Source organism: Cebus imitator, unplaced genomic scaffold (genome assembly GCF_001604975.1).
Source record: "Cebus imitator isolate Cc_AM_T3 unplaced genomic scaffold, Cebus_imitator-1.0 Scaffold2, whole genome shotgun sequence".
Lineage (NCBI taxonomy): Eukaryota > Metazoa > Chordata > Mammalia > Primates > Cebidae > Cebus > Cebus imitator.
In genome coordinates this window covers 11,658,519-11,674,620 of record NW_016107317.1, presented here as the reverse complement: position 1 = coordinate 11,674,620, position 16,102 = coordinate 11,658,519, and the positions used below count along the sequence as shown (strand labels likewise).

The window sequence follows — 16,102 nt, the reverse complement described above, 5'->3', positions numbered from 1 at the left end:
TGATGCAGTCTCGGCTCACTACAACCTCTGCCTCCTGGTTTCAAGGAATTCTCCTGCCTCAGCCTCCTGAGTAAGTGGGACTACAGGTGCCCGTCCCCAGGCCCAGCTAATTTTTTCTATTTTTAGTAGAGGCGGGGTTTCACTATGTTCACCAGATGGTCTTGAACTCCTGACCTTGTGATCCGCCTGTCTTGGCCTCCCAAAGTGTTGGGATTACAGGCATGAGCCACTGCGCCCAGCCGGGTCAGCACTCTTAACTATTATCCTAACTGTACTCTCAACATTGAATCATGATGTAGAGCATTCTAACACATCTACTGAACTCCATATACTAATGGATGTTGATAGCCCCAATTAAGATATTTGAAATAAAGCAAAAAAAATATGTTAATTTTCACACTAGAAAGACAAGCCTCAAATTTCTTAGCTAACCTTCCCTTGTCTGATCATTAACTACGCCATGGTTATAGAACTGACACATTGGCTGCTGATTTTTTTCTGATTTTAGAATGCAGAAAATATTTTAGCATTGCCTATAGCGTCATATGTATATCTTTAAGGATATATATGACAAACTTTTTAGGTGCTTTCTGTGGCTTTCCTTGTTACTTCTGCTTTGAGAACCACTGCTCTGAACCACTTTATAGAAAGTCTGGAATTGCAGAACCAACAGGTGACATCCTCATGTGAAGTTACTTATATCACCACCATCATGTTCCTGCGGCATCTCTCTTGTGCTCAGATGCATATGGCACTTAGAGTATTTTTCTGCTCCCTAGAAATTATAAAAGTTGAGAGTAGAAAACCTTTTGTAATCAATATAATAAAAATCACATACTTATTTTTTAAACGTCCATCCTTTTAAGATAAAGCAGGCTGTTCATACTGATTCATAGAGTCCTAAACACCAACCCATGGTTGAAGTAAGAGTTCTAAACACAGCCTGCCCACTCCTTTCCTTGTTGCATCTTGCCTGCTTATACCTGATTCTCCCTGAATCAGACTCTTGGCTGCAATGTTTAATTTTCACCTGTGAGGGGTGAGTTCTAAACTAGGCGTAGTTATTTCCACCAGTCATCTGGCTCGCTAAGGACCTGGGGAATCAGGAAGCCTAACTAGCTGCAGTTGGGGATCAGAAAACAGCTGTTGTGACTGTTACTTCCAGACCTGTGCTGCTTCTGCTGGGTCCACACCAGCAAAATAATGCAGCTCCTACTGCCACCACCCCAACTCCATTCAACTCAGTTTCTGACTTAAGTGACATACAAATGCCTCTGACAGACATTTTAAAAAAAATCAGATCTGGAACCCTAGAAACCCAAAAGAGTTTCTAGTCCTTGAGTTAGGAAGTTGCAATAAACAGCTGGGCACAGTGGCTCATGCCTGTAAATCCCCGCACTTTGGGAGGCTGAGGCAGGTGGATCACTTGAGGTCAGGAGTTTGAGAGCCTGGCCAACATGGTGAAACCCTACCTCTGCTAAAAATACAAAAATTAGCCAGGTGTGATGGTGCACACCTGGAATCCCAACTGCTTGGGAAGCTGAGGCACAAGAATCACTTGAATCCGGGAGGCAAAGATTGCAGTGAGTTGAGATCACATCACTGCACTCCAGCCTGGGCAACAGAGCCAGACTCTGTCTGGAAAAAAAAAAAAAAAAAGTTACAATAAAGGCCAAGCAAGTTAATCTAACATCCCTGCCTCTGTGGGGTAAGAGGCCTGAATAGTTTTGAGGCCTGTTAAAACATCCTAGACCTTCAGCAGCAAACTCTTACAGCAACCAGAACATTCCTGTCTACCACAGTGGGTCCTGTCTTTAGACACTGCAGGATATAAGACCACCAGCACTTTACTGCCCTGAAACCTTTTTATGTATATGGGCATCATCTTCATCTGATGCATATTTTGTTTAGATATAATAATATCCTGATTAAGAAGAAGAGCTCTTAATGATCCCCAAGACCCAGACAACCTTTTTTTTCTCATTATATGTTGATACAAGATTTTTAACTGTGTCTAGTCAAGCAGCACCTCTGGTTTGCCAGAGAACAGAAATGCAATGCTTCCTGCTGGAGTTCTGTCAATTGTCTTATTGCAGCTGTAGACAGCAAAAGATACAGAATAGGAATTCCTGTCTGTGATCATGCACAGTCACCCAGGGCCTGGTGTCCTCAATGTGGGACAAACAGCATTGTGAGTCAGCACTGATACGGTGCAGGAGTACTCCAAAACACAGGGTGACTACTAGGTTAGCAGTGCCTTCCATAGACCCTGCAGAATCTGTGGCTGAGTGAAACAAGGAACTAAAACACTTGCTCATTGCTCCATCTCCCAAGGGTTTCCCTTCAAGGATTTGCTAACAGCTCATTATTTCTCACCAGGCCATGTCTTGTTTGCATTGCAGTCCTATCACTTTCTAGGCAGAACTGCTTCCTGTAGTTCAGGATTTGGTAGCCAGAAGCATTTTTACTCCTGATGTTCAAGTTCAGGGAGAAGGGAAGAGGGCATCCACTGTTCTTCCCTTAAAGCACCGACTAGAGTTCTTATGTTGCTCTTTGTGAGAAAAGTTAAGAATATTTTCATGAATTATCTCCTGTTGATACTGGATGGATAGACACTAGATAGTTACTGACTAAATGAATGGCTGTCACACTCCAATTTTAAAGATGAAGAAGATGACACTCAGGGAGATTAAGCCAACTACCTAAAGTCCCATAGGCAGAAGGTGACAAGCATAGAATAAGAATTCTGTCATAATTTGGCTATTATCAGTCTTTAGATTGATGGCAAAATACAGTGTGTATTAATGAAGTTGCAGCAAGCTTTTAGAAAGATGCAGAAATATTTGGTTTTTACTGATATAATTGCATTATTTTGTTTGGTGCTATGAGAAAATGAGAATGGGTTAGAAAATGTCAGTTTAGTCTCTGGCTCTACCTCACGTGACACAGGTGCAGACTCTACTTTCTATTGCAGGAATAAGAAACCACCAGTCTTCTAGCCTAATTTTAACAGGCTTATGAGTACCAGTTTGTTTTATTTATACCTCTAAGTGTCAAAGTGCAGCAAGATTTTAATGTGCTTAGTCACAGCATCCTTTAAAAAAATGGTTATGCTGGAAGAGTATGTTTGCAGTCTATGAGGTAGAAGAGTACACATGATAATTCCTTCAGCATGTTGACCCTGGACTCCTCCCTGCAGTCAAGATGCTAAAGCCTGATCTCACCAGTAAACTGTCAGTGCTTCATGGTATATTCTCCATCTGGGGTTATCCTGCCCTCTTGCTGGGTACAGAAATACCTCAGAGACACTGTGGGTTAGGTTCCAGACCACCACAAGAAAGCGAATATCACAGTAAAGGGAGCCTTACAAATTTTTTGTTTCCTAGTGCAAACTTATGGTTATACTATACTGTAGTCCAGTGAGAGTGCATAGCATTGTCAAAAAAAGTTCATACCTTAATTAATACTTTATTACTAAAAATGCTGAAGTCATCTGAGCCTTTAGAGAGTGTTAATCTTTAGCCAGGGAGGGTCTTGCCTCGATGATGATGGCTGCTGACTGATTAGGAGGGTGGTTGCTGAAGGTTTGGGTGGCTTTGCAAATTTCTTAAAATAAGACAATGAAGTTTGCCACATCAGTGGACTCTTTTTTTACGAAAGATTTCTCTGCAGCATGTGATGCTGTGTGATAGCATTTTATCCACAGCAGAACTTCTTTGACAATCGGAGTCAATCCTTTGAAACCCTGCTCCAGCTTTATCAGCTAAGTTTGTATACTATCCTAAATCTTTTGTTGTCATTTCAATAATGACAGCATCTTCACCAGGAGTAGATTCCATCTCAAGAAATCACTTTCTTTGCAGATCTATAAAAAGCAACTTCTCATTCCTTCAAGTTTGATCATGACACTATAGCAGTTCAGTCACATCTTCAGGCTTCATTACTAGTTCCTCTTGCTCTTTCAATCACATCTGCAGTGACTTTCTCCACTGAAGTCTTGAACCTCTCAAAGTCATCCATGAGGGTTGGAATCAACTTCTCCTGAACTCCTGTTAATGCTGACATCTTGACCTCTTACCATGCATTATAAATGTTCTTAATGGCATCTAGAATGGTGAATCTTTACCAGAAGATTTCTGGTTATTTTGCCAATATCTAGCCAAATAACCATATATGGCAGCTGTAGCCTTACGAAATGTATTTCTTAAATAATAAAATGTAAGAGTTGAAATGACTCCTTGATCTATGGGCTACAGAATGAATATTGTGTTCATAGCCATGAAAACGATATTAATCTCTGTACATCTCCATCAGAGTTCTTGGGTTACCAGATGCGTTGCCAATGAGCAGTAATTTTTTTTAACAGAATATATATTTTTTTCTGAATAGTGGGCTTAAAATAATTCAGTACACCATGTTATAAACAGATGTGCTGTCATCTAGGCTCTATTGTTCCATTTAGAGTCCAGGCAGAGTAGATTTCACATAATTCTTAAAGGTCCTAGGGTTTTTAAAATATATGAGCATTGGGTTCAACATGAAGTCACCAGCTGCATTAGCCCCTAACAAGAGGGTGAGCTTGTCCTTGAAAGCTTTGAAGCCAGGAGTTGACTTCTCCTCTCTACCTGTGAAAGTCCCAGGTGGCATCTTCTTCCAATGGGAGGCTGTTTCATCCATCTTGAAAGTCTGCTGTGCAGCTACTTTCATCAATGATCTTAGCTAGATCTTCTGGATAACTTGCTGCCGCTTCTTCCACATTAGCACTTGCTGCTTCTCCTTGCACTTCTATGCCATGGAGATGATTTCTTTCTTTAAACCTCATGAGTCAACCTCTGCTCGCTTCAGACTTTTCTTCTGCAGCTTCCTCACCTCTCTCAGCCTTCATAGAATTGAAGAGAGTTCTGGCCTTGCTCTGAATTAGGCTTTGGTTTAAGGGAATATTGTGGCTGGTTTGGTCTTCCACCCAGATCATTAAAACTTTCTCCATATCAGCAATAGGGTTGTTTCACTTTTTTATCATTTGTGTGTTCACTGGAGTAGCACTTTTAATATCCTTCAAGAACTTTTCCTTTGCACTCACAGCTTGACAAACTGTTTGGCGCAAGAGGCTTAGCTTTCAATGCACCTTCCTTACTAAACTTAATAATTTCTAGTTTTCATTTGAAGTAAGAGATGTGTGCGTCTTGCTTTTACTTGAACACCTTGAAGCCATTGTAGGGTTATTAATTGGCCTAATTTTACTATTGTTACATCTCAGGGAATAGAGAGGGCAGAGGAGAGGCAGAGAGACGGGGGAACAGCCAATCAGTGGAATGGTCAGAACACACACATTTGTTAATTTTGCTGTTTTTGTTTTTGAGAGACGGAGTTTCGCTCTTGTTGCCCAGGCTGGAGTGCAGTGGTGCAGTCTCGGCTCACCGCAGCCTCCGCCTCCTGGGTTCAAGTGATTCTCCGGCCTCAGCCTGCCAGGTAGCTGGGATTACAGGCATCCACTACCATGCCTGGCTAATTTTGTATTTTTTAGTAGAGACGGTACTGGGTTTCTCCATGTTGGTCAGGCTGGTCTCTGGTCTCGAACTCCTGACCTCAGGTGATCCGCCCGCCTTGGCCTCCCAACATGTTGGGATTACAGGCGTGAGCCACCGCGCCCAGTCAGTTTTGCTGTCTTATATGGGTGCACTTCATGTTGCCCCAAAACAATTACAATAGTAACATCAAAGATCACTTATCACAGACCACTATAATAGATACAATAATGATGAAAATTTTGAAATGTGAGAATTACTAAAATGTGGCACAGACACAAAGTGGGTACATGTTGTTGGAAAAATGCATTGATAAAGGCTCAACGTAGGGTTGCCACAAACCTTCAATTTATAAAAAGACAAAAACAAAAACACTATCTGTAAAGCACGATAAATCTTGGTACGTCTGTACAGGAGGTACTGAAGGCCCAAGTAGACTAGCATAGCTGGGAGTAAGGAGAGTGGACAGTTATGTGTAGAGGTGAGCAGTCGGAGTCAGCTGGGACCTCTGAGTGGATGATTCCCCAGGTGGTGGGGATCCTCCAGCTTCTGGCTGGTTTTCCTGCAGTTTGTTCATTCAATGCATTCATTCATTAAGTGCCTGCTATGTGCTAGTGCCTCTGCTATGAACAAAACCAAATCCCTGCACATGCCCACTGACATTTCAGTGGGCATGATAGACAGTAGACCTAGAAGCCGATATAGGTCAGGATGCATGAGTGCTATGTATTAATATTTTGAAGGGCAGAAGAAGGGTTGACATAGGGAATAAAGTGGGCACTTCCTGAGAGAATGCACATGACCACTGGAATGATTTCATAGTTACAGAGGGGGAGACAGCTGAGGGAGCTGAGGGGGTCGGGGCATATGCAATACTGGCAGTAGGATTCTTGGTGTATTAAAAAGTAGGGTCTTCTGTGGATGGAGGTGTACAGGGGTTTATCAAGGAGATCTGGAGGCTTGCGGGACTTTAGTAAAGGGATGGTGTGTGTTATGCTGCTTCATATGCAGCCTAAGGCGGGTTGGCTCATGGGTGACTCGTTCCTCCCAAAAGGGTCTCTTTGGGGAGTTTCTGCCACCTGAGGCCAGCATGACTCAGCTGGGCAGCAAGACCAGCCAGTCACAGCTCAGTCCACAAAAGGACCTAGTGCCCTTTAGATTTCCATCCCATTGACAAAGAAGCCAATACTCCATTTCCCCATGGGCACGGACAGGAGCACAAATGTCTGGTCATTTCTCAGTGGACATCACCCGCTATACAAAACACTCAACAATTTGATCCTGATTCCAATATCAAGGTTATTTCTACTCTTACTGTTCCTGGAAAAGTAGTAGTCAAAACAAACATTACTAAGAAGTAAGTTCTTTTAAACATGTTAATTGTTTTTGCCATTGGGGAGTGCTGGATTCATGCTCCTTAAAGGTGTATCCCTCAGGCTGCCTGCTGCAGGGTTTGCGGGATCTGCAGGATTTCATTCTGGCTCTCTTTCATTTACTCTCTACTCCAGTGAGTCTCCACCCTCACTGTTTATTAAACCTTAAAAAAAACAAACTATGCTCAGGCCCCATTCCAGACCAAAAAAATCATAATTTCCAGGGTGGCACCTGGGTTCAGTATTTTGTAAAAGCTCCCTGGTCCTTCTTACATGCAGCCAGGGTGTGAATTACTACCCTACACCACATTTAGTGATCTTATTCTCTTATTGCCCCAGTTGCCACTTAAAACAATGAAAATCTAGCTCAGCCCAGATCTTCCCCTATGTTGTAGACTTGTACCTGTCTACTGGACATTTCTTCCTGATCATAACCAAACCAGTTGTTTCTTCTCACACACTTGACCTTCTTAACTCACGTTCTATTTCCAAGGAATGCCACTAGAATTTAGGATATTGCCTGAGCCAGAAACCTGCTAGCATCCTTCTGTCATACCTGCATCCATCTGTCTACCTGCTTAGTATCCCCCAAGGATCCTACCACATCATGTACCTGCCAGTAGGTCTCCCCGGCCCTAGTCTCACTCTAGACTACCTTCAAAGTCTCCTCCAGCTGTACGTCAAACTCTCTAAACTCCTTTCAAAGCATGCAAAACCCTTTGTGATGTGCTCCTGCAGAGCTCTTACCCGGCTGCCTTACCTCTATCCCACCTTTCATTTGCTACCAGATTATTTGCAGTTTGGGGTAAGTATCTGGCTCTCTGGCCTCATTGCCTTTGCATGTGCAGCTCCCTGGAGGCAGGTGACCTTAGTGTTCCACCCACCACCACTTTCACCTGATCAGCTCTGAGGTATCTCAGGACTCATCATGGTGGTCCCCTCCACGCCTTCCCCAAAACACCCAGTTAGATGTTCTTACTCTGTGTGCCCAGAGCAACCTGTGCTTACCTTTATCATAGTCTTCTTAATAATCGACTATACCTGTCACTTCAAAGATAGTATAATTCCCATATATCTAGGAGCTCCTTGAAACAGGGACTGTGTCTTGTTTTCTCTTTATTCCGAGCTAATAGTAGACACTCAAAGAATATTTGTAGATAAAACAGTGGTAATTACAGAATTTCTTTATAGGAAGGACTTAGGGTTAGCAGTCTGATTAGAAGGGCATAGGGAATTTACCCTAAAACTGCAGTTTGCAATTAACATTTAATGTATTTATTTAGTATTTGAAGTTAAAAATTCTGAAAAATGATTCCTAAAAAATTATTTCAGTCACACTTTACATAAGATTGAGGAAAAACACCAGTTTTCCATATGAATGAATATTAATTTATTTGGGACATCCTAAAGTGTTCCTCTTCCCCTTTAGGCCCTTAGGAAGAAAGGCAGGGTACAAGGAGAAGGATGTGGTGAAAAGCAGATGAAGGATGGACCATCAGCTGCTTTGGAACTATGATCATTACTTATGTTTTTGCTGGCAATAAAGTGCTGGAACATATGCTTCAGTGTCAGACATACTTACATGTCTTCTGACCATCACATTATTGCCTTTCCCAGAATCTATAGTCTATATCATAATGTTGTAAATTACCAACATTTTCTTTAAAATAATATTTTTCCCTTTTTTATAATTTAGATTTGATTTGCCACATACAGTAGTATTATGGATGATATGGTTTGGCTCTGTGTCCCCACCCAAATCTCATGTTGAATTATAATCTCCATGTGTCAGGGAGGGGCCTAGTGGGAGGTGATTGGATCATGGGATTTCCCCCTTTCTCACTCTCACCTGTCGCCACATAAGGCGTGCCTTGCTTCCCCTTCAACTTCCACCATGACTGGTGAGTAACTTTCCTGAGGCCTCCCAGCCATGCAGAACTGTGAGTCAGTTAAACCTCTTTCCTTTATAAATTACCCAGTCCAGGTAGTTCTTCATAGCAGTATGAAAACTGGCTAATACAATGGATAATTAATATTATTCAGTACAGATTTCTGAAACATCAGTCATCATCAAAGATCTACACAATCTGTTCTCTCCTTGTTAGTTACCTTGTTTTTGGAGTTTTGGAAGCGACGCCAAGCAGAACTTGAGTATGAATGGGATACTGTTGAGTTACAGCAGGAGGAACAAGCCCGGCCAGAATATGAAGCACGATGTACTCACATAGTGATAAATGAGATTACTCAGGTAAGGAGGATCATATTTAGATGCAGTTTAGTCGACTTACTGCCGTGGTTCTCCTCCTTGGCAGCACATTAGAATCACTTGGGGGAGCTTAAAAAATATTGATGCCTTAGTTCCATCGCTACATACTCTGATACTTAGTAACCTGTAGGTGTTCAGAGCACAAATTTTTTTAAAGCTCCTTTGGTGATTCTAATGTGCAGCCAAGGTAAAGAGGCATTGCTTAGAATAGTAGACACAGGAGATAAATGGGGTCCCTTCTTTCATAAAAACAGTAAAAATTCAAAAAAATAATTTTTACTGTGACAGATGTATAAGGAAAGAGGCATTAGATTTTATAGTTGATTCTCAATTTTTCACATATACTTTAATTATTCCGGCCTCTTATTCATCCTAGACCGGCTGCCCCTTTATCTTGCAGTAAGCCTCAGTCACTGCTCCACCTTCGGGTTGGGATGTGGAGAAAGTCATGTGGCTTTTATCCTAAAGTTGGAGGAAGGAAGAAGGGAAATATTTTTTGAGGTCCAACTACATTCAGGTACTGTGCTAGGTATTTTATGTGATTGGAAAGGTAGATTTGTTGCTGCTACCACTGCTCCAAAAATAAAATTATATTCTCTCTATATAAATAGTCCAAAGACCCTGAAAGATGATTTTTAAATTGTCTGCATTCTTGCTCCTATCAACACAGAAAACTTTGAGCTTGAATGTACTTGGAGTCATCAGCCTAAGAACAGTAGGTTCTGAATACGAATAGCTCTTGGAAAGAAAATGCTTTTACCAAGAACGTCTGAAAATGTTCTCAACTATAGGTTTTATAAATTGAATCACAGATTTACAAAATGTTGGCACTAAAAGGAACTGGAGGGAACAGTTCAACCTCTTCCTTGTACAGATGGGAGAAAATGAGGTTCACTTACCAGTAGAAAGTGACATTTGTCTTTCACAATGTAACAAGCTTCAAATAATCCCCATTATGAATAGTTCCTGCTGTTTTCTAGGGAGGACAGGGTCAAAACATATGTTGTTGAAAGATCGTATATTCAGAAATGAAAGCTGAAACTTAAACAAAATTACATGTTTATAAAGTCGTTTGAGCACTAAAAAAATCTTATAATATCAGCAACATGGGCAAAATACTGAAGAAAAGACAATTTGGTCATTTAAACCTGCCAATTTTATAGTTAAAGTTGCCAGCTTATAAGTTAAATTTCCTTTGAAATGTTCCTTGTTAAAGCATTGCAAGTGAAGCTCTCTTTTTCTTTATGGTTGTTCGCCTTTCACTTTTGATGCCCACATCCCCTCCCTTTGATAAGTCTCTGATGCCAGAGTTCCTGCCTGAACACAGCAACTTACTAGTTGGGTGATCTTGGACAAATTAGTTATAACTTCTCTGTGCCTTAGTTTCCTCATCTATAAAACGGTAATAATAGAGTTGTTTCCTCATGATTGCAGCTAAGGATTGAGTTAATGTATAAAAGCTATGTAGAATAGTGCCAGGCACAGAGTTAAATACTATGTGAGTATTTGCAGCTATTATTAGGCTGCTCTTATAATCCAGGAAAATCATGTAGAGTGTTGATTTCTACTCTTAAGAACCTAAATATATTCTTATAAGCTATAAAATGGAAATCCTCTAAAAATGTATCATCATTCAAAGTTAATATATAAAGCTCAACCAAGAAACTCATAGTGGAGACCTAGTATTTGCAGACATCTGTGAAATTTTTTGCCCTGCCTGGGCTCTGTGCTATTATCACAGCAATTTCTAAAACCTAAGACAAGCTCGGGAGTATAGCTTTACAGCTTGGCACCATCAGACACTCAGATTCCTGAGCTTGGGTCATGACCGATAAACAGCTTAATCATGCTTGCTTTTTCCAAAAATGTGTTAAGATGAACACTGCACATGTTTTGTGATGTGTGACTTTGAAGTTGTTAACAAAAAAGTGCAATTATGAGTAATGAGGCTATGCTTGCAAACTAATTTTTTTTACATTAAGTCTAAGATTTATTGGCCAGGCAAGGAGAAAAATGATTTTATTATAGTAATCCCTTTATTGACTGAACTTTTTTTTGTTTTTGTAATTAGGAAGAAGAACGCATTCCCTTTACTGCCTGGGGAAAATGTCTACGGATAACCCTCTGTGCAAGTGCTGTCCTTTTCTGGGTAATTCTATCACAAAAATGTTTTTAATGGTTAAAACTGTTTTTATTATGTAACAAATTTTTTAATATCTAATTTTAAATGTTGAGGAAACTAAATGCTGAGCTTGGATACTATATGGTCTCAGGGAGAGAGAGTCAAGACCAGCCTGGCCAACATGGTGAAACCCCATCACTACTAAAAATACAAAAATTAGCCAGGTGTGGTGGCGCACGCCTGTAGTCCCAACTATTCAGGAGGCTGAGGCATGAGAATCACTTGAACCCAGGAGATGGAGGTTACAGTGAACGGAGACTGTGCCACTGCACTTGACTGGGCAACAGAGCAAGACTCCATCTCAAAAAAAAAATAAAATGTAGTAATACCCTTAACAAAAAGATATTGGGAACTATCAAAGAAAACATTAAAACTATTGAAAGATGTAAAGGAATCCTTAAATGAATGATTCTAGACAGAAATACATTTTTTCTAAAATATCAGTACTTGTTAAGTTAGTTTTGGGTTTATTGATAGAATCATATTAGCAATGTAATAATTTAGTGAGAGTTTTATTGGCTCAAGAGCAGCCAGATTCTAGAATAGCACATGAAGCCCAGAAATAGCCCAATATCAATAAAAATGTAACGTGTCAGAAGAGAGGCATTATAAATCCATCAGACAAGTGGAGATTATTCATTAAATAGTAATGGACTACCTGTTAGCTATTTGAGGAAAACATAAAGGTTAAAATCTTACTTTAAATGACATACTATAATAGATTTCAAAAGTATGTAAGTGTACACAAAATATCAGAAGATATATTTGTTAACAATAGGGCAAACAAGAGAGATCAGTACCTTTAAGGGAAGGATAAAATATGTAAAGTGGTTTTAAATATGCATGCAATGCATACATTACAAAAAAGTAAAGGCCAGGCATGGTGGCTCACACCTGTACAGCACTTTGGGAGTCCAAGGTGGCAGATCACCTAAGGTTGGGAGTTCGAGATCAGCCTGGCCAACATGTCAAAACCCAGTCTTTACAAAAAATATAAAAATAAGCCAGGTGTCCGCCCGTAATCTCAGCTACTTGGAAGGCTGAGGCAGGAGAATTGCTTGAGTCCAGCAGGCAAAGTTGCAGTGAGCCGAGATCACACTACTGCACTCCAGCCTGGTGACAAAGCGAGACTCCATCTCAAAAAAAAAAAAAAAAAAAAAAATTAAAAACTACAAATAAATACTGATGAATATATGATCTTAGATGTAAAAAGATTTTCTCAACTTACTAGCAATAGAACAAGTTTCAGAGGAAAACATTTAAATGTTTCCATACATCAAAAGTGTAAACAAAATACCAGAAGATGTATTTGTTAACAGTAGGGCAAACAAGAGGTCAATACCTTTAAACATAGAGTCCAGATAACCTAGAAGATCACACAAAAGATCTCAATGACTAAAGAGACAACGTAAATATGTATTTACAAAAGAAAGAATATAATGAACAATAAGCATTACAAAATGCCAAATCTCAATAGTGATTAAATTCATTCACATTAAAATGAGATATGATTTTTCACCTCTTGGTTGATAGGACTCAGTGTTTGTGAGGATGAAGTACAACAGTCAGCTACTCTGATACGAGACTATTGTAACTCTGCACTGCTCCAACTTCCTAGAAGGCAATTGGGCAATTGTGTGTCAAGTCTCAAAAAATATTCTTATGCTTTAATCCACTAATTTAGCTCTTAAGACTTTCAGTCAGGAAATAATTGAAAATGGTAAATAAATGTAAGACTTACATACTTATCACAACATTTTATTTGTGTGTGTATGTACATATATATGTATATATATACATGTATATATATGTGTACACACACACACACACACACACACACACACACACATCTCAACCAAACTATTCTACTTCTCACTCTTCAAACAGTGGCATATTGTGCAGCCATGAGAAAGTATGGTCATGAAAATATTTTAAGTCATATAAATATGCTTATAGTTTATGATAGGTTTAAGGGAAGGATAAAATATGTAAAGTGGTTTTAAATATGCATATAATGCATACATAATCCTGAAGGAATTGTGCCTACATGTAGATAGTAGATAATTTTTTTCCTATTTAATGCTATTTTTGTTAAGAGTCTTTCAGTTATGGTTGGCAGAAAATCAGTCTTCAGTTGGTTTAAACAACAGCAAAAGAGGGGAAGGTGGGATTTATTCTTTGAAAATTCCAGGACTGAGGTATGGCTTCAGTCAAATCTAGGTACTGCAGACCAGATATTATCAAGGGCTGTGTTTTGTTCCCTTCGTCCTGTGTCAGGTGGCCTCCTGGGCATGGGGGGGATCTAGACACTTCCTCATGGTAGCAGAATGGCTGCAGCATTCCAGGTGTCACATCTTCCAACCAAAGAGAAGTGTTTTTTTTTAGCAGTTTTCTCTATTGACAGGGGAAACTTCTCTTTCCCATGGGCACTAACAGCTGTCTCCTCACGTTCTTAGTGGCTGTTACGTGTCAATCCCTGGATCAGTTGCTGAGGCCGGTGGGATGTTCCCTGTTTGTCTCAAACCAATCATGTACCTCTGGAGCACATTAGGGCAATCCCACCCAAACTCCAGGACTAAAAACAGGAAGAGTTATTTCCCCTGAAGCAGAATCTGGGTTCTCTTCTAGGATGGGCAACAGACCCAGGCTAGCAAAAGCAATCAATGTGACTACAAGGTACTTTAAAATTGTCCACAGTGACCGTATTCTAAAGTTATGATCTGAAAAGTATTAAAGTTAAATCAGAAATAAGTTACAAACTTGAAGAAAAAGAATAAAAAGCTTCCTGTCCCTATGAAGAAATAATTGAAGTATGGGAAGAACCCCAAAGAAATATGGGAACTTAAGTTTGAAAAAGCTCTGGAATGAATTAGAATTTATTTTGTAAACCATGTCAGGGAGGCAGTGCCGTGGAGAGGAGTGTGTCTTCAGTATCTTAAGAGACCCAAGTTCTTTTACTTACTACTTATCTAATCTTGGACAAATTGCTTAATGTCGTTGAGCCTCTATTTTCACATCAGCAAAAGAGAGATAATGTTATACTACCTTCCTCACAAGCCTGTTATGAGTAAACAAATATACATGTACTAAGGTGAACAGAAAGCATTTAAAGAATGCTATCTTTATCATTATTTAATACAAATTATTGAGATAATTTTTAAATATATAATATTTAAACAGCTTATATGTATTGTGCTAAGAGAGGATGACTTGATTCATCTTTTGTAATTTTTCTCTCAGCCTTAACTAATTTTTACATTTACACACACAAATCTTACTCATTTCACAAGTGCTGAGACTTAACTGTGAAGGAAAGGAAATAATGAGAAAGATACAGGGGAAATGTAATGCCTTCTCTACAAGCAGATTGCTTAAAGAGCAAGAAAAACATCTTTTTAACACTTTACTTTGGTTGCCATAATCATAGCTAATACTTATGTAGTGCTTTTCATGTACTTGAGCTTAATATTCTGTTTTTACCTAAAGTAACTCATTGAATCCTCAACAATTCCATAAGTGTTAGGTGCCATAGTATTCCTAATATACAGGAGAGGATACTGAAGCCCCAGTAGAGCTAGTATTCAAATAGAAGAGTCTAGCCCCAGGACCATCCTGTGATCACTCCCTTTACTGCTCTCCACAGGTGACAACTGGCCTCTCTGTTACTATCAACAACAAGATATGGTTTGCTTTAACCTCAATTTCCCTTCTCTGAAACATTTCTGTCATCACAAGCAGTTGCACACCTTCAGTGCATGATCCTGGAGAAAGTAGATTTAGGGAAAACAGTTTAAAGATGCCTCTCCAACAGTGTCTAGTACTGTATATCAAGTAAGGAAAATTCGTGGGCCTTTAATTTGCATCATTCAGTGGTGAGAAATCTATTTACTGAGAAAATGAAAATCTCTCTTACTGGGGATTATGCAGTCAAAAATACAGTGGACTATTGGCGTCAATCTTCTGGAAATGCAGGTACAAATGACTGCCAGTTTAAGGTTATAAGAACTGAGTGTGAAAAGCGTGTGAAGCTTTTATCAGCAGAGACCTGCTGCCAGTACCAACAGTTAGCTCAGGGCACCTCTGTGCCAGCTTCACTGGCTGTGCTCAGACTCTCCCTTGCTACAGTGATTAAAACAAAAGCTAGCACCTGCTGACACTTGAATTGGTGATAGCTTCTCTGTTGCAAGGAAATGGTATCTTCTTAATGGAGTATGACTGAGCAAAAAACATTAACTCATAACTTAAATAATTTAGTAATTGTAGAAGTGATGGTTTCTTTAGTCCTATACTCAGGTATTTTTTCCTTCTACCAGAGTATGCTACTAGTTGTTCCGTTTTTATGCTGTCTGAAGATACTCTTTTTTAATCGACTTTTTTAAAGAGTGATTTTAGGTTTACAAAAAAAATGCACAGAAATTAGTTCCCAGTTCCCTCTCACCACCCCCTGCACCCAGTTTCTCCTCTTGTTAACCTCTTACATATGCGGATGTGCCTTCTTTTCATATCCATCATTCCTTTTCCTTTTTAAAAAAATTTTTAACATCCCAGAATTTCTACTTCCCTGGTATCACTTATGTGAGATTTACATCACTTTACACACCCCCCTTGTTAAGTGTGGGGTCAGTTTTTAACAGTGCAAATGCAGTTATTGGTGTGTCTCATGCTACTGTGTTTATTGTGCTTTCAGATTCTATTGATCATCGCTTCAGTTATTGGGATCATTGTCTATAGGCTCTCAGTGTTTATTGTATTTTCT

At 39.6% G+C, this 16,102-nt stretch overlaps 1 protein-coding gene across 1 annotated transcript in view; it reads left to right on the top strand.

Moving 5' to 3' along the window:
* Positions 1–16,102, top strand: part of ANO6 (anoctamin 6) — a 193,237-nt gene that overhangs the window by 145,243 nt on the left and 31,892 nt on the right. The window contains 3 exon segments of the mRNA XM_017529706.1: positions 9,004–9,146; positions 11,236–11,313; positions 16,034–16,102. The exon segment at positions 16,034–16,102 is cut by the window's right edge and continues 3 nt beyond it. Of these exon segments, the coding sequence (XP_017385195.1) occupies positions 9,004–9,146; positions 11,236–11,313; positions 16,034–16,102 (290 nt within the window).